At 44.4% G+C, this 23,529-nt stretch overlaps 1 protein-coding gene across 1 annotated transcript in view; it reads right to left on the bottom strand.

Moving 5' to 3' along the window:
- The window catches only part of arhgef26.S (Rho guanine nucleotide exchange factor 26 S homeolog), a 74,152-nt gene extending 50,880 nt beyond the window's left edge, over positions 1-23,272 (bottom strand). The window contains exons 1-4 of the mRNA XM_018265753.2: positions 22,901-23,272; positions 20,479-21,652; positions 17,591-17,630; positions 14,463-14,605 (exon numbers count right to left, since the gene is read on the bottom strand). Of these exons, the coding sequence (XP_018121242.1) occupies positions 14,463-14,605; positions 17,591-17,630; positions 20,479-21,558 (1,263 nt within the window). The 5' untranslated portion in view covers positions 21,559-21,652; positions 22,901-23,272. The remainder of the gene's footprint in view (positions 1-14,462; positions 14,606-17,590; positions 17,631-20,478; positions 21,653-22,900) is intronic.
- Between the last annotated feature and the right edge of the window lie 257 nt (positions 23,273-23,529).

The raw sequence follows: 23,529 nt of genomic DNA on the forward strand, positions 1-23,529 counted from the left end.
AGCCCCTATGTGGACTGACAGTCTACAGAAGGCTGTACTTGGCACTATACTTCCAAGCCTGGAATGCATAAATAAGCACCTGCTTTGAGGCCACTGGGAGCAACATCCAAGGGGTTGGAGAGCAACACGTTGCTCACGAGCTACTGGTTGGGGATCTGGCCTAGAGGAATGATGAATAAAGGTGCAAAGTAAAGTGCCCAGAGACACAAAGGAGCCCTGCAACTAAAACCTGATTTTAGAAATGTTACTACTCCACACATAAAAATGCCTATTTGCCCTTGAAGATACTTATGGCGTACATTTCGGCTTTCCTGTTATTCAATTTACTTTTGCCTGATGCACGCACTTGCATATAAAAGCAGATACACAAGTCTATATTGGTAGATGTGCGTGAGGAAAAACTGCTTTAAAAATGCATCCTTTATTACTTAATGCCTCCAAGCTTGAGCAAGTGTTGAGATATTATTGTGACTTCATAGTCCACGTAAAAGTCACTGAACCATTAGTAAAAGCAGTGCATGGCACCATGGTGCAGGTTCCATTATAGTCATACATTCAATTGTAACCTGTACACAATGAGTGGGAAAGTCTTTTTTCTTTGCTTTGCAGTCTTATATAGGATGGAATTAATTTGACCCAAGACTGCATTTGATGGACAGGGTTGTCTGGCTGCTGTTATACAAGAACATCCAGTAATTGTCTGTTAATGTGCACCGCAAAAACGTCTATCTCCATTCTAGGATATCATGGTTTTTCTGTAAGGAGATAGTGTAAGAGGATCTCGGTTACTGCATAGTACAGGCATGGGACCTGTTAACCAGAATACTTGGGACCTGGGGGTTTTCTGGATAACAGACTTTTCTGTAATTTGGATCTTTATACCTTAAATCTGCTAGAAAATCATGTAAACATTAAATAACCCCAACAGGCTGGTTTTGCTTCCAATAAGGATTAATTATATGTTAGTTTGGATCAAGTACAAGGCACTCTTATTACTACAGAGAAAAAAGGAAATCATTTTTTAAAATTTTCAATTATTTCGACAAAATCGAGTCTATGGTAGATGGACTTTCTGTAATTTGAAGCTTTCTGGATAAAAGGCTTCCGGATAACTATCACATACCTGTACTGTCATATAAGATTGAGACAACCAAAACCCAATTCCCATTCTTATCATATAATGCACTGAAAAGAAGACACGGCTAATAAAAAGAGTACTAAAATATTAGTTGACTGAGCAAGGAATGGTATTTTTCAAGCAAATATTCCTCTTCATTTAAAAATTACAGCTCGAAATGATATGGCTCTCACATCCTGGAGTGTAAAGATGTGCCCACTCGCCAGTGTCGGACTGGGACACCAGAGGCCCACCAAAAAACTTTAAACTAGGGTTCCACTCTCAGGACTAATATTCTTCCTCTCTTCACTCAACCTCTATTCTCCTAGTCTCTTTTATTTGCATGCAATAATACTAAAATCTATTATCCCATCTATTTAGCCTCTTTGTTTTCTTGTTTAGCAGCATGAGGGCCCACTGACACCTGGGCCCACCGGGAGTTTTCCTGGTATCACGGTGGGCCAGTCCGACACTGCTACTTGCTGTATGTTTTATGCCAGCCACATCTATGTAAACACTGTTAATTGCTGGAAGTTCCTGCTGGAAGTCACTATGTCTGCTCTTATCAGTAACAGCTGCTAACAGAGACCAGTGTGCTGCTACCAGCCCAGTGTGCAGAGAGAAGCACTTGGCAGAAGCATAGAACAGAACATCTGTCTGCTACTCACTATCCTAGAATCATTATCTCACATGTTAACCTCTTATTTCTCCTAAGGCATTAAATAACATTATCTGATTGGATTCTTTGGAATGATGATGTCATTTAAACACATTTAACATCCATTCAACTTGAGATCAAAAATTCAGAGGGTCCCAGTTATGCCATTCTACATTTAAGGGTGGTGGCCCAGTGAACACCGGGTAGAATGTAGATTGCTTCTTTTTCCGAAGTTGCCTCACGAGGAAACTTCGGGCGACTTCGGAAAACCGAAGTGATCAGAGTGCCATCCTGTGGGCGATTTACATTCTTGCCGGCGGAAGGCATTTCTGGGAGATTAGTTGTCAGAAGAAGAGGAGATTTGCCACTCTGCATAGAAATATTGGAGGAGAAAAGGCCAATCCACTCCAAGTTATCATGGAGCATCAGCCAGTGAACACACACAAAGCGTATTTTGGATCGGAAACGAGAAAGCATGCGTTGGAACGGAGCAGATTTGCCATTACTAAGCAGAGAAAAACCTAGTATGACACTGGCCCAGGGTTGGACACCAGGAAAAAAACCTGTTGGGCCTCGCCAACACAGGTCCGCTCCCCATGGAGAACTGTGGGAGCTTCCCCCACCCAAGATAGGGGAGTTGTTGGCATCGAGTTCAGTGTGGGGGAACTTGCACTCGGATGGGAGGGCCCCTATGGTTGCAGCCCCAAGGGGACCCAGTCATTTCACTCAGATTCTGCACTGGCCTTAGGAATGCTGAGTGTAAATGTAATAAGGACCTTAGATGTAAGCTCCACTGGGCCAGGGGTTTAGCTGAATGCTGTATAATCTCTGTAAAGCACTGTAGTACAGGTCACTATATGAATACAGGATAATGATAATAAATGAATACACAAGCTACATATACTGTTAATGCTCCTTGCTCCCCACCCTGGCCTGGGGCCTCATTCCAATTACCTATAGTAAGTTATTTTTCTTCATTCCTAAAGACGTTTCTATGGAACATTATCCGATAGTTACTTCAGTTTGTTTAAAATAGAATTGAAAAGGGAGGGCCCTGCCTCGTCACAATCACTATTATCAGCTTAACATCAGGTTGCCGATTTAAGAGCTGAAATTATAGCAATTTTACTGGCTCTGGAATCAAACAGTCAACTTTACGGACCGTCATAACATCTTTCTAAACACGCGAGTGCCTTTAAAAATAGTATTTCCTGTTAAATTGTTTAAAGCCGTGTTTCTCAAATTCTATTTTGTACTTTTAATTTATACTATAATACTTTTTGCATTTATGGCTATTGACAGAAAAATCCTCATACGGCAGTATAAATCCCATCCCGCATGTCATGTTTATGAATGATGTGAAACAAGTTTTCCCCTCTCTTTCTGTCGCACCATTGGCTTCAGAAGCAGAATGTTGTTGCCCGAGGAGCTTTTCCTCTCTGAGAGATTCTCTATGAATACTAAACCACAGACTCGTGAATTGACTGTGTAAGTTAAGGGGTTGGCAGACAGCCATAGCAACCAACTCAAAGCCATACAAGCTTGGCTATTTTAATTCCCTAACATCATTTGTTCTCCCATTTTTCTCCCATTTGGTAGAGGTAAGGGTCAATTCAAAAGCCTAAGACACCACAAGGCTGTATTAATAAATGAAAATGCATACAAAACAATGATTCAAAATGTCCAGTATTTTAAAGTAGGGAAAGCTTCCCACCACACTGCTTTTAGTGTTAGGAAATTCTGAAATGAGGAAAATATTTTCTGTTTATTTACAAAGTGGTGCAATGGAAGATCCCACCAGGCTCTTATATGGCTGCAAAGAAATACTTAAAATCCCTTCCTAGACCCTTTAAATGCCGGTACCTTTTGAACTGACTGCACTGCTAATTGCCAGCAAACACAGCAAAGATCAAAAGGAAAACTAGAAATGAAGAATCTAGAGTTGCAGCATGACGGTGGGGCTCATTTATTAACGCAGCGCAGCGCTAAAAAGAGCGCAGTGGCCTGACATTTGCCCAGCGCATGCGAGTATTTAATAATGTAGCGCACGATACCTTAACAGTGCGATTTGTGCGCTAATGTAGACACAGACAGGTGCGACGTGTGAAACTGCGTATCAGCTGTCGCAGAGCTTATAATAAATTGTGCGCACAGGAAGATACCGCAAAGGTAAGGATTAGTTGTGCTCATGTATGAATGCGCTGCTTTAATTAGTTGCGTCACATATTGCGCATATTGCGTTCACCTAGACGCATCTGCATTTGTTTCTGTGCTAATATTTGTTTGGTTGCAAAGGTGTTTAGCCTACCTGATACCCTTAAAGGAACCTTGGTCAATATAAACATGTTGGGTGGAAGGCATGGTTAATATGCACTTTACAGGGGTTGTTCATCTTTGAGTAAACTTTGAGTTAACAAACATCCCCACCAACAGCAGCACCATTGTATTTGCCAGAACCCAGTTTAATATACTAGCGCAGCTGGGCAGGAATGCGCATTTTGAAGAGCGTTACTATTACGCCACGAAGAGGCAGTCGTAAAAATTGTGGTGCTGTTGCCCGGGTGCAGTTTTGCACATATACAGACGCAAATCTGCGACGGGCGCAGTGCAAGCGCATTGTAGCCACACCCACAGCCACGCCCCTAACAACCACGGCATCGTTTGCGACATAAATGCCCAATCTTTTGCGCAATGCGCATAAACAAAACCATCGCAAAAGCTCTGTGTTATGCGCAATATCACGCAAATATATTAGCGATCATGCTGTGATGGCGCAGACAACCTTTTGCGTCCACTTATGCGCTGCGCTGCTTTAATAAATGAGCCCCGGTATGTCTTAGTAAAGTTAGTTAGTAGACACTAACTTTGCCAAGTTTAAAGGGTTAATACTCTAGTGTCTAGTCCATTTTGTGGCAAGATAATTGCTCCAGTGAGACAAAATCCCTGAAATTCCCAAGCCCAATAAGTCGCTTGAAACCCTGAAGAAGCTGAACTACTATCAACATAGACCCTAAAATACAGAATTTGTTTTGAATACACAATTTCCTACGGATGCAGAGAACCATAACTGTCAAATGGTAATGTTACTAAGTGATGTTTCTAATGGTGAAGCCAAGGTGCCAATGACGATAAAATATGTAAGATCTCAGGAATAAAAGAAACTGTGACCTGGGGGCAAATTTACTAACCTCCGAAAATTTGCCAGCGACGGCTTCGCTCACAGCGCAACACTTCGCCAGGCATAGATCCGCCTGAACAACGCTAATTCACTAAAATCAAAGTTGCGTCCAGGGCGACGAATGCTGGCGAAGTTGCGCTATCGTTACTGCGCCAAGTGAAGCGAAGTTGTGCTAGCTTTGGCTAATTTGCATACGGCGGGAAGCTAAAGTTCAATGGATGTATATGTTGCAGCAAATACATTACACTACAGGAAACCTTAATAAAAGAAAATAAAGTTGTTATATTGCCCTACACATGAGCCCAGTGTATAGTTTATGTGCCATATGTTAGGAAATGCAGGGGGGAAGCCGGTTACCCCCCAAAAAATTTACGTTCTTTTTCAGCCTATCACCCTGAAAAAGGAAAAGACACTAGCATTTTTTGGGACTTAGAAAAAATTTCAACTATTTTTTGAGGAAGACCTATCTACTCTATTGCACTTCGCCTGGTCTGAGGTGGCGAAGGCAAGTCTGGTGCAAGAGGTAACTGTCAGTAAAATGCGCATCTTAGTGAATTTGCGTAGTTACGTCCATTCACCAGAGCGCAAACTCGCCGTTAGGGGGCGAAGTGACGCCAGAGTCTATCTCCTTCGATAGCTAAGTTACACCAGCGACCGATAGTAAATCCGCGAAGTACCGAAATAACGTCATGTTGGCGAATTTTCACCTGCTTTAGTCACTTCGCCCTTTAGTAAATATGCCCCCTGGAGTATTATGGGATGCAGTGAGTAGCCATTGCCCATATTTGATCAGTAGTGTTATATAACACACAAAAGCCAAGAATATCTTGTAAATTATATTCTTATAAACGGTGAGTTCTGATGTCATCAGTTATAAATGGTGAGTTCTGATGTCATTTCTGTCACATAACTCACTGAAACGTGTGTATTATAATAAATAAAGTACCCCCAGTTGCAAAATATGAGGATATTAGACGTTACCTTGGAGTTCCATGACCTGTATAAAAACACTCGGCCTTCGGCCTCGTGTTTTTATATGGTCATGAAACTCCTCTGTAACTTATAATATCCTTATATTTTACAAAAGCAGGTACTTTATTCACTATATAATTGTTCCACTGATGCACCCCCTCATTCAAAAGGTTTAATAGACAATCCTGTTAAAATTTTGGATTCATCATTTCCATATGAATTCCAAGAGTTCGGTACATTCCATACAAGAGGTTAATTTTTTCTCATTTATATTTATTGGATCAATTCTGTCAGGGAGCCGGGAGCTCCCTCCAGGGAGGTTGTCTGGATCAAGGAGGAAGCCCTCTTGAGGGAACAAGGTCGCGGTATCCAAAGGGTTAAACGGAGAATAGTCAGGATCAGGCAAGAGTTCACAGGCAGGCAGAATACAATCAAAGTCCAAAGTCCAGGCAAAGGGTCAGGATACAAGGCAGGAACAATATTAGGCAATAAGGCACACAGGAAACCCAGGATATGCTTCAGGAAAGTAATCCTATTCTTGGGCGCCATTCTGGCGTCTAGTTGGAGTTTTTATATTCAAATTTGGCGCCATTCTGACGTCATTGACGCTCTTGCGCCGACGTCGGCGCGCTGACGTCATCGCCCGGCGCCGCTACCCCACGTGGCGGCCATGGGCGCCGCCATTTTGGGAGCGATGCCGGCGAAGATGGACGCGCCGCCCGGAGCTCCTGGGCCTGCTCCGGGCGGCGATCGTTACAGTACCCCCCCCTCACGGGGGGCCTCTGGACCACCAGGACTTGGCTTCTGGGGAAACTTGGAATGGAACTCCCTCACCAGACGAGGAGCGTGAACATCACGGTGTCCTTCCCAGGAGCATTCTTCAGGGCCAAAGCCCTTCCACTGAATGAGGTACTGAAGGGACCCTCTGGAGATTCTGGAGTCTAGGATTTTCTCCACCTCGTACTCGAGTTGACCCTCCACTGAGATGGCAGGAGGAGGAGACTGACCGCCAGAGAACCGGTTGGTGATGGCGGGTTTCACCAGAGACACGTGGAACACGTTGGGGATTCTCATCTCTGGTGGAAGCTGGAGTCTGACAGCCACAGGGTTGATTATCTCCAAGATGGGAAATGGTCCCACGAATTTTGGACCCAACTTGGGAGATGGTATCTTCAACCGGATATTCCTGGAAGAGAGCCAGACATTATCACCCACCTTGTAGAGAGGAGAGGATCTTCGACGACGATCCGCGAAAGTCTTATGAACAAGAGCACTCTTCTCTAGGTTCAACTTGGTCGCAGCCCAAATAGCAGACATATGGGCTGCGGAGTCGTCAGCAGCCGGGACGTCAGATAGCACAAAGTCTTGGGGAAAAGCTTGAGGATGCTGACCATACACCGACATGAACGGAGACCTTCCTGTAGAGGAATGACAAGCATTATTATGAGCGAATTCCGCCCATGGGAGGAGATCAGACCAGTCATCCTGGCAGAGGGATACGTGGTTCCTCAGGAACTGCTCCAGGGCTTGGTTGACACGTTCAGCTGCCCCATTCGTTTGCGGGTGGTATGCAGATGAAAACTGAAGAACAATTCCCAGGTCTTTGCATAAGGAACGCCAGAACTTGGCAGTAAACTGGGTGCCTCTATCGGAGACGATCTCCACCGGGAAACCATGCAGGCGGAAGATGTACTGGATAAAAAGCTGGGACAACTCCACCGCAGAGGGCAACTTCTTCAGAGGGATGAAATGGGCCATTTTGGAGAAGCGATCAATAACAACCCAGATCACAGTATTCCCACCGGAGGGAGGAAGTTCGACAATAAAGTCCATAGAGAGGTGCGTCCATGGACGAGAGGGTACCGGCAAAGGCTGTAACAACCCACTGGGGCGGGAATGGCTAGGCTTAGAAGTGGCGCAGACATTACAAGCAGCCACAAAGTCCTTTACATCCTTGCGGATATCAGGCCACCAGACTAGGCGCCTCAAGAGTTCAAGGGTCTTAGCCGAACCAGGATGTCCAGCTTGCCTGGAGCAGTGGGTTTGTTGCAGGATGGCCAGGCGAAGTTCTGGAGGGACGAAGGCCATGCCAATCGGAGTATCTTGAGGAGCCGAGGACTGCCCAGCCAGAATCTGGTCGGCAAATTGGGGATACAGAGAGGCAATGATCTTGACTGGTGGAATGATTGGTTCCTGTCTCTCAGGGTCACGGTCCACCGGAGTGAAGCTACGAGACAAGGCGTCGGCCTTCAGATTTTTGGAACCTGGGCGATAAGTCAAAACAAAGTTAAATCGGGAAAAGAAAAGGGCCCACCTGGCTTGTCTGGGATTTAGCCTCTTGAGGGACTGTATGAACTCCAGATTCTTGTGATCAGTGAAAATCTGGACAGGAATTTCAGAACCCTCCAGGAGGTGACGCCATTCTTCAAGGGCAAGCTTGACTGCCAAGAGTTCTCGATTCCCGACGTCATAGTTCTGCTCTGCGGATGAGAACTTCTTGGAGAAAAACGCACAGGGGTGCAATTTTCCATCAGAGGAATGTCTCTGAGACAGGATAGCTCCGGCTCCGACTTCAGAAGCATCAACTTCGATGCAGAAGGGTAGTGCAGGATTGGGATGTCGAAGAACAGGAGCGGACGTGAAGGCCTCTTTCAAGGACTGAAAGGCTTCTATAGCAGATGGAGGCCACAGGCTGGGTTTACCCCCTTTTCGGATGAGGGCCAGGATAGGTGCAATGCGGGAAGAGAACCCCCGGATGAACTGTCGATAATAATTAGCAAATCCGATGAATCTCTGGATTGCTTTGGTACTCAGTGGGAGAGGCCACTCCTGGATGGCCGACACTTTCACGGGGTCCATCTCAAATCCCTCTGGAGAGATAATGTATCCTAGGAAGGGGATCTTGGATACCTCGAAAACACACTTCTCCAACTTGGCGAAGAGAGAGTTCTTCCTCAGACGAGAGAGTACCTCCTTCACCTGGGAGCGATGACTTTCAAGGTCCTTGGAAAAGATCAGGATGTCGTCCAAGTAGACGACTACGAACCTTCCTAGGAGATCTCGGAACACATCATTCACAAACTCCTGGAAGACGGCAGGGGCATTGCATAGGCCGAAGGGCATAACGAGATATTCATAGTGCCCATCCCGAGTGTTGAATGCCGTCTTCCATTCGTCACCCTCCCGGATGCGAATGAGGTTGTAGGCCCCCCGGAGATCCAACTTGGAGAAAATCTTGGCCCCTTTCAGCTGGTCAAAGAGCTCGGCAATCAGGGGCAGAGGGTATCTGTTTTTCACGGTGATCTTATTCAGACCCCGATAGTCTATACAAGGCCGAAGGCCTCCGTCCTTCTTCTCCACGAAGAAGAACCCAGCCCCTGCAGGAGAGGTAGAAGGGCGGATAAACCCCCGCTGGAGATTTTCTTGGATGTACTCCTTCATAGCGGTAGTCTCTGCAGGAGAGAGAGGGTAGGTGCGCCCTCTGGGGGGGCATAGCTCCAGGCAGGAGTTCAACCGGACAGTCGTAGGAGCGATGTGTAGGGGAAGGAACTCTGCAGACTTTTTACAAAACACATCGGAAAATCCCTTGTAAGTGGAGGGCAAAGTCTTTAATTCCGCAGAGGAGACATTCACCTTCTCGAGGGGTTTTGGCGGAAGGCAATGTTGCAGGCAAAATAAACTCCAACGAGAGATCTGTCCAGTGGACCAGTCTATGGTGGGGTTATGCAGACGTAACCATGGAAGACCCAATATCACTGGAGTAGAAGGACAGGGGATGATGAAGAATGAAAGTTTTTCTTGATGCAGCGCCCCAACTTGTACAGATAGTTCCGCCGTGAACTTTGTGACGAATTCAAACTCCAGGGGTTTGTCATCTATGGCAGTAATTCGCAGGGGAGAAGACAATGGAAGCAGAGGAATCTTCATGCGTTCGGCAAAAAAGGCATCCATGAAATTGCCATCCGCTCCGGAGTCGAGGAAGGCCCTTTCGAAGATAGACTTACTTGCCAGGTGAATCTGCAAAGGAAGGAGAAGCCTGCGTGAATTTTCTTGATACTTCTCCAGAGAACCTCGAGTGATGCCCCCTACATAAGAAACCTGAGACATACCTCGGGGTACAAAACTCTTGGCTTTGGCAGGACAGGCGTTGGCAAAATGGGAATGCCCACCACAGTATAAACAGAGACCTGCCATACGTCTTCGGAGTCTTTCCTGCTCGGAGAGGCGAGTCTTTCCTACTTGCATGGGTTCCTCCAAGGGAGACGTCGACACATGGGTCACAGGAACAGCGGGTGTTTGCAGAATCGGCCTTTGAAAGCGAGGGGCCAACATGGGAGAAAATCGTCTACTGCGCTCTCTCTCCACCTGGTGCTCTCTGAGACGAGTGTCCACCTTAATGGATAGAGCGATCAACCCTTCCAGGGTGTCAGGAGTCTCTCTGGAGACGAGATCATCTTTGATGCGGATGGATAGGCCTTGGTAGTATACAGCCTTGTAAGCGTCATCACACCAGGAAGTCTCCGCCATCAGTGTTCGGAAGTCTATAGCATACTCATTGACACTGCGGCTTCCCTGCCGGAGCTGCAAGAGACGGGCAGGGGCGTTCGTAACCCGACCTGGAGCATCAAAGACTATACGAAAAGCTTGGAGAAAGTCTTTAACATCAAAAGTCAGCGGGGAATTCTTCTCCCAAAGAGACGTTGCCCACTCCAGTGGCTTGCCTTCCAATCGAGACATCACATACCCCACCTTGGAACGCTCGCTTGGAAACTGTGTGGGTTGGAACTCAAATTGAATTTGGCATTGCGTGGCAAATCCCCTGCAGGCTTGTGGGTCCCCACTGAAACGAGGGGGAGGAGGAATGCGAGGCTCACCTGTCGGGTAGCTTGTGTTCGTGGGGGCTGCCGCCCTGGGGGGATCCCCAGTAGGTGGAGCAGTGGAGGACGCAGAAGGCACTTGAGCCAGCAGGACATCGAGTGCTTGCCCAATGCGAACCTGCTGGTTTTCGTAGTCCTCCATGCGGGATGCCAGTCCGCGGAGCGCTCGTCCGACATGAGGTGTGGCTTCCTCAGAAGGATCCATGGCCCAAGAATAATGTCAGGGAGCCGGGAGCTCCCTCCAGGGAGGTTGTCTGGATCAAGGAGGAAGCCCTCTTGAGGGAACAAGGTCGTGGTATCCAAAGGGTTAAACGGAGAATAGTCAGGATCAGGCAAGAGTTCACAGGCAGGCAGAATACAATCAAAGTCCAAAGTCCAGGCAAAGGGTCAGGATACAAGGCAGGAACAATATTAGGCAATAAGGCACACAGGAAACCCAGGATATGCTTCAGGAAAGTAATCCTATTCTTGGGCGCCATTCTGGCGTCTAGTTGGAGTTTTTATATTCAAATTTGGCGCCATTCTGACGTCATTGACGCTCTTGCGCCGACGTCGGCGCGCTGACGTCATCGCCCGGCGCCGCTACCCACGTGGCGGCCATGGGCGCCGCCATTTTGGGAGCGACGCCGGCGAAGATGGACGCGCCGCCCGGAGCTCCTGGGCCTGCTCCGGGCGGCGATCGTTACAAATTCATCCCAAGGAACCCCAAGTACTGATTCTCAAGTTTTCCCACGGAGCATTCATTTCTCACATTTAATTTCTTACGCGCGAAGAGGTCCAAGGAGACTCTCCTCGAGTTATACAACATTCCATAAGGCTCTGACTCAACTGATTTACTAACCCAGCTCAAGAATGATCACTTAATTTCACTGCAGTTGATATGCAGTTTAGGAGAAAAGTATGGATGGCATAATTAATTATTAATAATGGGGATGGGAACCAGTAACATGTACTGTTGGAGTAGAAAAATGAATATGAAGTTTGCAGAATGGGTTCGCTTTTTCAGATACATTTTCTGTGATGCAGAATCCTTGCAAGAAGCATAGTGGCAGGAACATCAACTCCATCTGCATTTACAGCCACCACCAATTAAAGTTGCTCTTGCCCTTCTTTAAATCAAGGTCAAGTGTGGTTTAAAAGCTGCTCCATGAACTATGTGACGCTACACTCCCCCCCCCCTAATATCGGATATATACAAACAGCAGGACATTAACAGATACATCTCCTGGACATGACACAATGCCTGACACAGTAGTAATGTTTCACAGCAAGCACATAAATAAGACACCACAGAGATGCAAGTTTGTGTTTTCCTCCAGAGAGTTCATTCATAAGCCAGTGCCCAGCTACCCACTCAATCTTACACTTAAAATAAAAACCCTGGCTCTGGTTCAACTAAAACATTGGCCTCATCTGATGGAATCCGCCTCTTAATAACCCGTTAACAAAAAGCATTAAACACACTGAATATCACACGTAAGGCTCTTCTATGTTAGTAGTGCACTTCCCAAGTTTTTCACACAATGAATGGCTGCTGCTACAGCAAAATCTATTCCCACCATTTTCCTACAGATTCTGGAAATATTATTTCATGTACAAAACCCACAATGCCCAAACACAGGGCAAACACAAAATGCAAGAATTCTTGCTTTGAAGCCCTTAAAGTCTTTTACATACAGAGTTAAAGTCTTTTACATACAGAGTTTAAATGTACATAATTGTAATTATGTTCTACATTTGAATGGACTGAGAATGTATGATACACGATATGTGTTAATGGCACATCAGCTCTACAGTAACTATACCTTTTAAAGACCTCTAAGCGGCAATTTCATTCTGGAACTCTTTGATCCAACATTAGTCAAGGAACACTGGGACTTTGGACTGCTCTAGTGTTCTCACTCAAAATACCCTTTTCCATTCGCAATTGCTTCCTATGTAAACATAGCTAAAACACTACTTATTGAAGATACTGATACTGTCAGACTGGCTGACTGAAACACAACATTGTGTCTTCCCAAGTACTGTACAGCCTTTTGCACTTATCTCTATTTTCCATAGGTACTGGCATTCTTTGTATTAAAGCCTACCTATTCCAATCTGTGGCCCAAGTTCTGTGGTTTACTCCCAGCTATTTTCTTTGAATTAATTGGCACAGCTTATTCCCAGTGATCTGGTGGACTGCCTATAGATACCCTAATCTGGCATTGTACACTTTCCAGTTTGTTGGTCTCCTTTGCTGCTGGTCACTCTGTTCATGGTAGGTTCTCCTGTTATATTGTTCCTAATCTTTATTAAATACTTTGGCATGTTTCTGATTCTGCCTGCCCTGATTAGTCTTGGACTTGAGCTTGTTAACTCGATAACTGCCTGTTTATCCCATGGGTACCAGTGCCTACCCTCTACCCACTTTGTTAACCCTGCCTGTGCTTCACTCGTGTGTTTTGCCATTGCCAAGCATCTGTTCTGCCTGTTTCAGCTTCCCCCTTGATCACTACTTCAAATATTATGGCTAGTGGAACCCGATATTCCACAGTGTTCCCCTCGTTATGACAGTACTAACTGGCCAATGGTCATGACACCAAGAGACTGACATTTAACAGGGTCATAAGCATAGTGTTTCCTATTTAACTGAATTGAAAGCAACTGCATGTAGGGGAGAGTATTTGAACCATCATGGTTCTTAGTGAGAGCCTCATCTGCAAAGGGCTATCCCCCTATACATATTGATGTTTTACAACAGAACAATACAACTAATACACACTGCACATACATCAGGGCATGCAATAACTTTGGAACACGGCACTTCCCACACGGCACTTCCCACACATGGAGTTCATATTTTCATAAGCTCTCACTGTTTTTTATATCAAGCTTATGAGCAGAGCCAACTGCTTGCTTTGGTGTCTACCTAAGGCTTTGCACTACAGATTTGCAGGAAATATAGCAGTCTATAAATAATAATAGGGCCTAAAACAAACTAAGAATATAGTTAATTATAGCACCAAAAGCAGATTATGTTTGATAGATACATTAGGTAGGTAAAAATCAGAAAGTGATAAACCCTGGCTATCAGTGATGTGTGGGCTGGCCTGAAGCTGTGGGACCCATAGGTCGGGTAGGTTTGGGCCAAGCTCTGCACCTTGTCCTCAGGTCACAGCCTTCTACTGCCCCACTTCCATGTTCCAAGTGTGCTCCTTTTTTATATTTTTGCGCAGGCCCACCCCTTTCTGTGATGTCACAGTAGGGTGGGCGTTGATATATAAAGGTAATGAGCTGGGTTATGGTCCACACTGGTATGGCCAGATTGGCTTAGGGTCGGCATGGGTACAGCCAGATCAGGTTAGGGTCGGGCGCAGGTTGAATTTTAGTTGACCCGCATATCACTACTGGCTATGCTGCCATTAGGGTTGCCACCTATTCTGGAAAAAAATACTGGCCTTCATATATATCTATCTTTTTTCCCTATTAATAACATTGGAATCAACCATTAATTTTACCGGCCAGGTGGCAACCCTAGCAGACATACAAACAAAGGTACACAATATGGTTTAATTGTCTCACTTTTCTAATTCTTTATTCAAACCTATGAAGCCCTCTGTGGTTTTGTGAGACTAGTATTACTCTGTATCATAATGTGAGAGCAGATTAGAAACATACCACTGAAAGCTGGCTCCAGGTAGATCTTAAAGGTTTGTATTCAACAATTATCCTGTCCTCTTTCTGTTCCTTGGAATCCGCATCCTCATCCGAGTCAATGTCTAGAGCCTTTTCCTTATAATTTTGGTATAACACAGCATTCTCTGAAATCATAAGATCTCTGTCACTTCTCTCATAAGGGAAATCACCAAACATTGACAGACATAATTCAGCATGTTCCATATTAAAATACCAGGTCTGTTGATAATTACAAACCAAACATATTCTATGTGGAAAGCATTAGCTAAAACTCAGTTAAGCGAGACGGTTCAAGACATAATTGTAACGATTTGACAGGTCTGAAGACCCCAGTAGGGCTAGATCTTCCAGCAGATAAACGTGTTTACAAAAAGTAGCTAAATAAAGAAATAAAGAGCTTGTAAACACATTCCAGTGAGACAAGGCACTGCTGAAGTTATAGGCAGAGGGGGCAGGCCAGCTAACATTATTGCTGGCTATATGGCCAGGCCCATTGTGAATTTCAACTCATGAGATGTCTAATGAAGCTGAGAAAACAAGCCCAAATCTTGAGATGGTATGCACTGTGGCAATGTATATGCCAACAAGATACCATGGTATAACACATCTTGATGCAGTTTAAAAGAGAATTCAACCTCCCAACTAATAAACACCCCTACCCTACATAGTCCCCCCCTCCCTGCTCCCCCCCTCACAGGTGTTAACACCTGTAAATGCCCCTAATCCCCTCATTGCAGAGTTAGCGCAGCGAAGCTCATGGACGCCATCTTCTCTTTGGTCTTCTTCGGAAACTAATCACCGTATTGCCGCATGCGCAATTGGAGCAGTCTTCCACTTTGTGATAACTGCGCATGTGCCGAAAATTGCCAAAGGGAAGCAAAAAGACCAGAAGATTACTGGATTGGCAGAAGATGGCCCCCGTGAGCTCTGCTGCGCTGACTCTGCAATGTGGGAGAATTAGGGGCATTTACAGGTGTTAACACCTGTGCAGGGGGGGGGACTATGTAGGGCAGTGATCCCCAACCAGTAGCTCATGAGCAACATGTTGCTCTCCAACCCCTTGGATGTTGCTCCCAGTGGCCTCAAAGCAGGTGCTTATTTTTGAATTCCAGGCTTGGATGCAAGTTTTGGTTGCAGCTGTACTGCCAAACAGAGCCTCAATGTAGGTTGACAATCCACATAGAGGCTACTAAGTGGCCAATCACAGCCCTTATTTTGAACCCCAGGAACATTTTTTATGCTAATGTTGCTCCCCAAATTCTTTACTTCTGAATGTTGCTCACGGGTTCTAAAGGTTCGGGATCCCTGATGTAGGGTAGGGGTTTTAATTAGTTCGGGGGGGGAATTCTCCTTTAAGGGTGAAGAAACAGAGTTACAAATACTTGTCATGGCTACAAAAATAGACAATGCTGATACTTTGCTGACAATTGTCTCTATGTGTGTTTTAGCAGAGGCAAATCTCAGGATTGTCCGGGTATTTTCTGGCATTTTGTAGCCATGACAAGTAGCTACTACTAGTAGTTCTGTGTGTTTTCACCCTTAAATAGAGTAAATTAAATGCTAAGTGTTTATAAGCCAACCTTAATTTAAAAGTTTGGTTAGCTGGCCAAAAGCCCACCAGCCTGCGACTGGGAAGAAGAAGAACCAGCCAAACTGGTTAATAAGTGAACAGGGAAGTTTTGGACTCCTTCTCCACTGCTCAGCTGCCCCGTGCAATATTTCCTTAAAGGGATCCTGTCATCGGAAAACATGTTTTTACAAAACACATCAGTTAATAGTGCTACCCCAGCAGAATTCTGCACTGAAATCCATTTCTCAAAAGAGCAAACAGATTTTTTTAATATTCAATTTTGAAATCTGACATGGGGCTAGACATTTTGTCAATTTCCCAGCTGCCCCCAGTCATGTGACTTGTGCCTGCACTTTAGGAGAGAAATGCTTTCTGGCAGGCTGCTGTTTTTCCTTCTCAATGTAACTGAATGTGTCTCAGTGAGACATGGGTTTTTACTATTGAGTGTTGTTCTTAGATCTACCAGGCAGCCGTTATCTTGTGTTGGGGAGCTGTTATCTGGTTACCTTCCCATTGTTCTTTTGTTTGGCTGTTGGAGGGGAAAAGGGAGGGGGTGATATCACTCCAACTTGCAGTACAGCAGTAAAGAGTGATTGAAGTTTATCAGAGCACAAGTCACATGACTTGGGGCAGCTGGAAAATTGACAATATGTCGAGCCCCATGTCAGATTTCAAAATTGAATATAAAAAAATCTGTTTGCTCTTTTGAGAAATGGATTTCAGTGCAGAATTCTGCTGGAGCAGCACTATTAACCGATTCATTTTGAAAAAAATTTTTTTACCCATGACAGCATCCCTTTAAGGCAGCAGTTCCTAAACAGTAGGCCTGGTTCCCAAGGGCCCAACCTGCAGACAAGTTGTGTTCAGATTTGGGAAGAATGATTCTTTGCTCTCCAAATGCTCATAAAAAAACCCTTGTTATGAGCTAAGGGGAACCATGTACAAATGCTGGAAAATTCAAGGGGGTCTTGAACAAATCACTTCCTTAAGGGTCAAATAATTTATTGTTTCTTGGAATACCAGCTTTCGCCTATCTAAGTACTTTAGACATATACAATAGAAATCAAGTTACTCTTTTCATTAAAACAACCATTTCACCTAGAAGCCCCACGCATTATCTGGAGTGGTTTCAGACTCACAAGCTACTGTACTTTGGTCTGACAGGGAAGGGCTGTCAAGCGGCATGAGGTTGTACTTTATACTGTGGGCACATTTCCAAAGTGAAGCCACGAGGCAGCAGTCCTTGCAGTGTTTGTGTATTTGCTATTGCAATGTCTTGGCAACCCATCGATCTCCTTTCTGCTTGGATGCACATAAACTGCCTGTAGATTTTGTAGCGTAAATAATATGATATATATATTATTTATATAAATTAGATGTAGATCTGCTTGTCTGGTGAGGACACCAGCTAAGCAGATGTTAAGACTGTTTGCCCACTCTCCATTAATGTTGTTGCCTGTATTACTTGCTAAGATTTGCAAATACATAAGGTTGGATTTGGGTTTAGATTGTGGAAAAGTCCAGTGATATTACTACTTACCCTCACTACCAAATGTCCCGTGGCCTCTCAGGATTTTCCGCTATTGGAAACAGAAGAGATAGGTATTAGATCAGTTATAAGAATCAGATTAATATCTGCTTTACTGAAAAAGTCTTCCTCTCACTGTAACTCACTGTAACGTAAGGTGTGGATCAGTCACACTAAAGGTGACCATACACGTAACAATTACAATCTTTTCTGCCACCATTGGTAGCAGGAAAGATTATTAGTTTTTATTACAAACGTTAAGAGTTGAATTGTTCAATAAACAGGTAGAAAGAACAGAATTCTACCTCTATGTGACAATTCAGCAGTAACCATGGCTGATATTCAGGTGCCTTTTCCGTTTTGGCTGATTGACAAGACGACTGATATCCAAGTTATTTGCCAATAACAACCACCGAACCACCCACATTACATGCACCGAATTCCGTATGATATCTGTCCGTGTATGGCCACCTTTAAGGTGCTTATAGACTCAGTTTTGCATGCCCTAAGCCTACAAGGAAGGAAGGAAGGCAGCAGTGGATCTACCTAAATGAGTTGTTATGATGGATGTCCTTATGTCGGCTGATACATTTCAGGATGCCTCATCTCAAAAAACGATACATATAGTATTACACATTTTGTGTCACTTCTGTATGACAGCAATCATGTCTGTATCACTTAACGATATTAATGCTAAATAATGCCTCCCTCCCTGAGATCAGAAAGCATGGCCACTGTAATAAAGTAAACAACACAAACACATCAGGACAAAATAAAGCTAAGCAAAAAGACTTGTGAGCCCAAGAATTGTACCAAAGCATATAATGAATTCTGACTCGACAAACACATGAATCACATACCATACATACTGTACAGCACTCACACAAACATGAGCCGAGGTTTCTTGAATTCCACAAAAAAAATGAAGGCTTCTTATTTTAGGTTTCCTGTGCCAGTAGTTAGGTGGGCCCGAGCATTCACTGAATGTTGAATGTACATTTGCCAGACCGTGTGTGTAGTTGTGTGCTTTGTGAGAAGTATTGTAGCGGCACAGAGATAAGGAAACAAAAACAAGTCATTTGAGCAGGGTGCCTGGTTAGTTTATATGGTTGCCAATACTGCATTGTAATGAATGACACATAAAACAAATTTTGTTTCTTCCATTGTCTAAATCCAAATTTCAAGTATGTGTTCACCCCACAGGTCAGGATGCTGAATGAGCCTGTCAGTAAGAAGAATGTTTGTATGAGGAAAATCCCCCGGAGGGGCTGCACATTTTTTGGGCACAAGTGCCCACTGGCTATAACATGTGCAAAACCTGATCAGCTCCAGGTGTACAGAGGGGGCATGGCTAGCATACCAAGAGATAAGGTGGCCTTGGGAAAGAAACCTTATGTCCCTGCACCTCAGGCAACAAACTTAATGGAAATCTGTACAGAGCAGGGGGGGGGGCTCAATTTCAAATAAATGTAAGCTCACTGATAATCAATGCCTGTAATGCCTGGCAATGCTCTGTGCAATCACAAGTGAATAGATCAGACCTTACAGGCATTCAAAAATCCTTAGGGAAGGGGCACACGGGCAGATTCGGGGAGAATTAGTTGCATGGCGAATTATCACTTCTTCTGCGGGGCGACAATCTCCCCCCGAATTGCCTTCCCTCTGCCTTCCATCTGCTATAAGGGGAAAACGCCAGCGCAATGGCATTCATTTTAGCAGGCGGAAGGCAGGGGGGAAGGCAGTTTGGGGCGACTAAATTGCCACGTATCTGCCCTTGTGCCCCTGCCCTTATATAAATAAGGCTACTTGTTATAGGGATAGAGATATTTTAGTGACCAACTGCAGATTTGGTAAAGGGAATGGCTCAGTGGTTAAAGGGGTTGTTCACCTTTAAACTAACTTTTAGTATGATGTAAAGAGTGATATTCTGAGACAATTTACATTCAGTTTAAATGTTTTATTATTTGTGGTTTTTGAGTAATTTAGCTTTTTATTCAGCAGCTCTCCAGTCTGCTATTTTAGCAATCTGGTTGTTAGGATCCCTAGCAGCCATGCATTGATTTGAATAAGAGACTGCAAAAAGAACAGGAGAGGGCCCGAATACAAAGATGAGTACTAAAAAGTAGCAATAACAATAAATCTGTAGCTTTACAGAGCAGTTGTTTTTTAGATGGAGCCAGCGACCTCCATTTGAAAGCTGGAAAGAGCCAGAAGAAAAAAGCAAATAATGTAAAAACTATAAAGAATAAATAATGAAGACCAAATGAAAACTTGCTTACAATTAGCCATTCTATAACAAACTAAAAGTTAACTTTAAGGTGAACCACCCCTTTAAATAATTAAAAGAATAATCTGAAAGCAGAGATTATACATAAGCAGCACATATACTGTATTTATTAAAAACCAATTGGGAGGCATTTTATAGCAACGAATACTGGTATTTTACCTCTGCAGCACTACATCAGGTAGTTAAACAGAGAACAGTGAATCATCTCCAAAGCACTTATTTATAGCCAAGAACCATTTTGCTTTAAATATACAGTGACTGCGCCCAGCTGGCAGTGCAGAAGATGCCAGTATCTGGATAGGCACTAGCACTGCTAAACATACATTATATAAACAAAATATTTAGTGTGGGAAATAAAATACTACCAACTTTTAACAAATTTAATGTACAGCATCCTTTAACAACACAGTTACTATAGCCTGCCATGTATGCACACTTATATACACTGGAACAGACTATAAGAAACAAGTTGGTACAAACACCCACCTTAAACTGCTTCTACTGCAGTCCTAACACAAGCTACTTCAAAACAGATATAGAGAAATAGAGAGATAGATAGAATTTCCATTTTTTTGAAAACTAGTAATTTGTAACCAAAACACAATTAATTTACCTTTAGTCTTCCCAAGTTTGAAAACTTTTCCTTGTCCTCTGAAACAGTTCTCAGGATTGGTTGGGACATCCTGTTATTTTTTTTCCTTTCTGTGGTATTACTGAAGTCAAGGCCACTGACTACTGCCCTACGGTAAGAGGTAGATCGGAGGCCTCTCCTTAGGGTTCCTGGACTGTCCCTGTCAGAATCTTTGTCTCCATCTTCTTGAGCCACGACCAGAGGAAGAGAGCTGGCTTCAACCAGGCTGCGGGTCTTGAGTATTCTTTTGCTGGCCCCCATATTTTGACTGTTTTGACAATTGTTTTTGTTTGTCAGTTTGATTTCAGAAGCCAATCCCTTGGGTATAATTTGTTGTACCCCCGATTTGAAGGCAGCAGGACTGTTGGTGCTCAAAACAACAGACTGTGTTTCAGCCAAAGTGCTTGAGTTTGATGGGGTTCTTTGGAGAACCTGTTTGGCATTTGCATCAGTTTTCGGCGAACCCTGAAGAGGATCTGAGCACAAGGTATTTGTTTCCCGACGGTCATCGTAAGCCTTCATAGGGTTATTGTTGTTATTACAATTCACCATCCCATTAGGCGAGCTGGATCCAAACACAATCTGTTCTTTGTCAGGTGTCAGGGTGATAGTATTGGATGTCCTATTGTAAAGCATTGTCCTTTGACTTGGTGAGGACAGGACTCCATTGGCAGTAAAACTGATAGAATTACTCGAAACCACCTTTACAACTTGAGGCAAGTGCCTCTGGTTTGATGCAACTGAATTGTATTCCAGAGACATAGAGGATGATGATGGTAGTATTCTTCCATTGGGTCTATACAAACTTGTCCCCCCTTTATGAGAAATTCTGTTGTCTGGGGAAGTTGTAACCCTTTCTGCTGGTTGGGTCAATGTAAAAGTATGTTTGTCCTCCACAGGGAAATCTGTGACCAACAAGCCATTTGGACTCTGATAAGACTGTGGTCTAGGTCTAGGGTTTAGGCTATTGTACAGCCCTTCTACTTGGTGAGGATTCATCCTCCTCCACAATGGTATAGCCTTAACATCATTATGAGAAAACTCCACCTCACATTCCTCCATAGCAACGCCTGTTCATCCTCCCTCCTGAAAAAACCCCAGCAAGAGCCACCAGAATTCAGCGAAGGTTAGCGACTCTCCAGTGAAACTTCCATTCCTGGAAAAGAGAGTTTGTTTAGCACCAGGGGTAGGAAAGCCCACCTAGAATAACTATACTACTTTATGGCAGCAAAATCCATATCTACAGTATTATTATGCAGAAACCAGGAGAAGCTTTACAAAATAACTGCAGCACAGACAGTTGTCCAGCTAATGTCACTGCAGAATGGAAGCTGCCATATGCATTACCCCATCATTTACATCCCTTTGTAAAGACAAATGAGTTAAACAGTTGTATACAAAATGAGGAGCAAAATGAGCCCAGCAGTAAACTATTTACAGGCAGTACACCCCACCCACAGCCCCAATAACATACATTTCCTACAATTTCTTATTATGTATGCTTCCGTACATAATTGCTGAATTGTTACTGAGTTTGTGCCAGACGTTGCATTGCCGAGAGCCTTACACAGCTGGCAAATAAACACAGAAGGTTTGTCCCTCTCCAGCTGATACTGAGAACAAAGAATGTATCTATGGGAGAATGCTGGGATTTGTAGTTCTACAGCAAATATATGGTGGCAGAGAGGACCTCCCAGTGCTAAACAAATACCTGTAACCTAAAACCTTGTACATGACATTAAAGAATGAGGTGCACTAGAGGCACACGGATGTGTCCAAATATGAGTTGTTAGTTTATGTTACAGTGTGGCTGTTAAGCAGAAGTGGTAGCCCACTCATGAGCAGTAGTAGTCCAGCATTCCTCTGCTAAACGCTTAGAGGAGTTTGGTGACATTCTAGCAGCGAGGTATTTCCACTGTCACATTCCCATGTCTCCTGCTGATGATTCCGTAGCTGTAAACTCCTGCCATAAAGGGCTTGGAAACCAGTCTTGATGAGGTTATTCTCTTACACAGTGTATTGTGGTGCCATTACTTATCCCTGAGCCCACTTCTCCCCTTGGCACACTCACATGTTCAGACAATTTGTGCCCATGAGCTGAAGAGAGGCAGCTGGACATTCTCACCCACACAGATAGTTGTCTAGTTTAGCTGAGCCTCATACCACCAGCACTCACAGGGTTAAACCGTTCTACCCACTCCTCATGTTTTACAACTATGGAGCTTTATTGCCTGGGGTGCCCAGTGTAACAGAGGAGATACAGTATGTTGCCCACCCCTAGGCAAACTTCTAGTGCAGCTGGTCACAGGGATCCCTGCAAAGCATTGGTTAAAGGGTAGTAGCGCAAGGGAACCCCAGAAGCAGCAGCAGCCGCCCTTATCCCTGCCAGGGGTTGGGCACTTACTTGGTTGGACACGTTGCTTGGCAGAGCAGCCTGGGGTCGGCGCTTGGCTCGTGTCAGTGCAGCTCCATTGCAGGAGTCAGAGCGGAGCGTTACTGTATTTCCATGTGTGCAGACGGCTGGGCTCCAGCTGAAGTCGATGAGAATGACAGTATAGTTCCACCTGCGCCCGCTGCGGAGGGATCGCTCAGTCTCGCACTCAGCTCTGGGGACTGGGAGGCCAGTCGACTTCAGTGAAGTCAGTCGACTTCAGTGAAGTGTAAAGCCACAAAAACCTATCGGTTTCTCTGCAACTTTATCCAGACGCCAGTTTGTTTCCCCTACTTTAGAATCGCTGCGAATAAGTTCCTGACGTTTGACTCGCGTTGCTTCCATTTCCTACCGGCCGAAGTAGCACTGCCACCTAGCGGCCTTATTCAGTACTGCAACACCCTATAAATACAGAGGGGCTGCTATAAGTTGCATAAAAAAATCAGTATTTAGTGGGCTGTTTGGGCTACTGTGTACTTGAAATGCAAGGGCTTATTTTAACTCTCAGTCCAGTCATGGTATAACTAATATAAGTAATACTAAAACAACTGGACTTGCTGAGGAAAGTTGTCAGCAGCAAGTCCAGTTGTTGTAGACTTACT

Source organism: Xenopus laevis, chromosome 5S (genome assembly GCF_017654675.1).
Source record: "Xenopus laevis strain J_2021 chromosome 5S, Xenopus_laevis_v10.1, whole genome shotgun sequence".
NCBI classification, from domain to species: Eukaryota; Metazoa; Chordata; class Amphibia; order Anura; family Pipidae; genus Xenopus; species Xenopus laevis.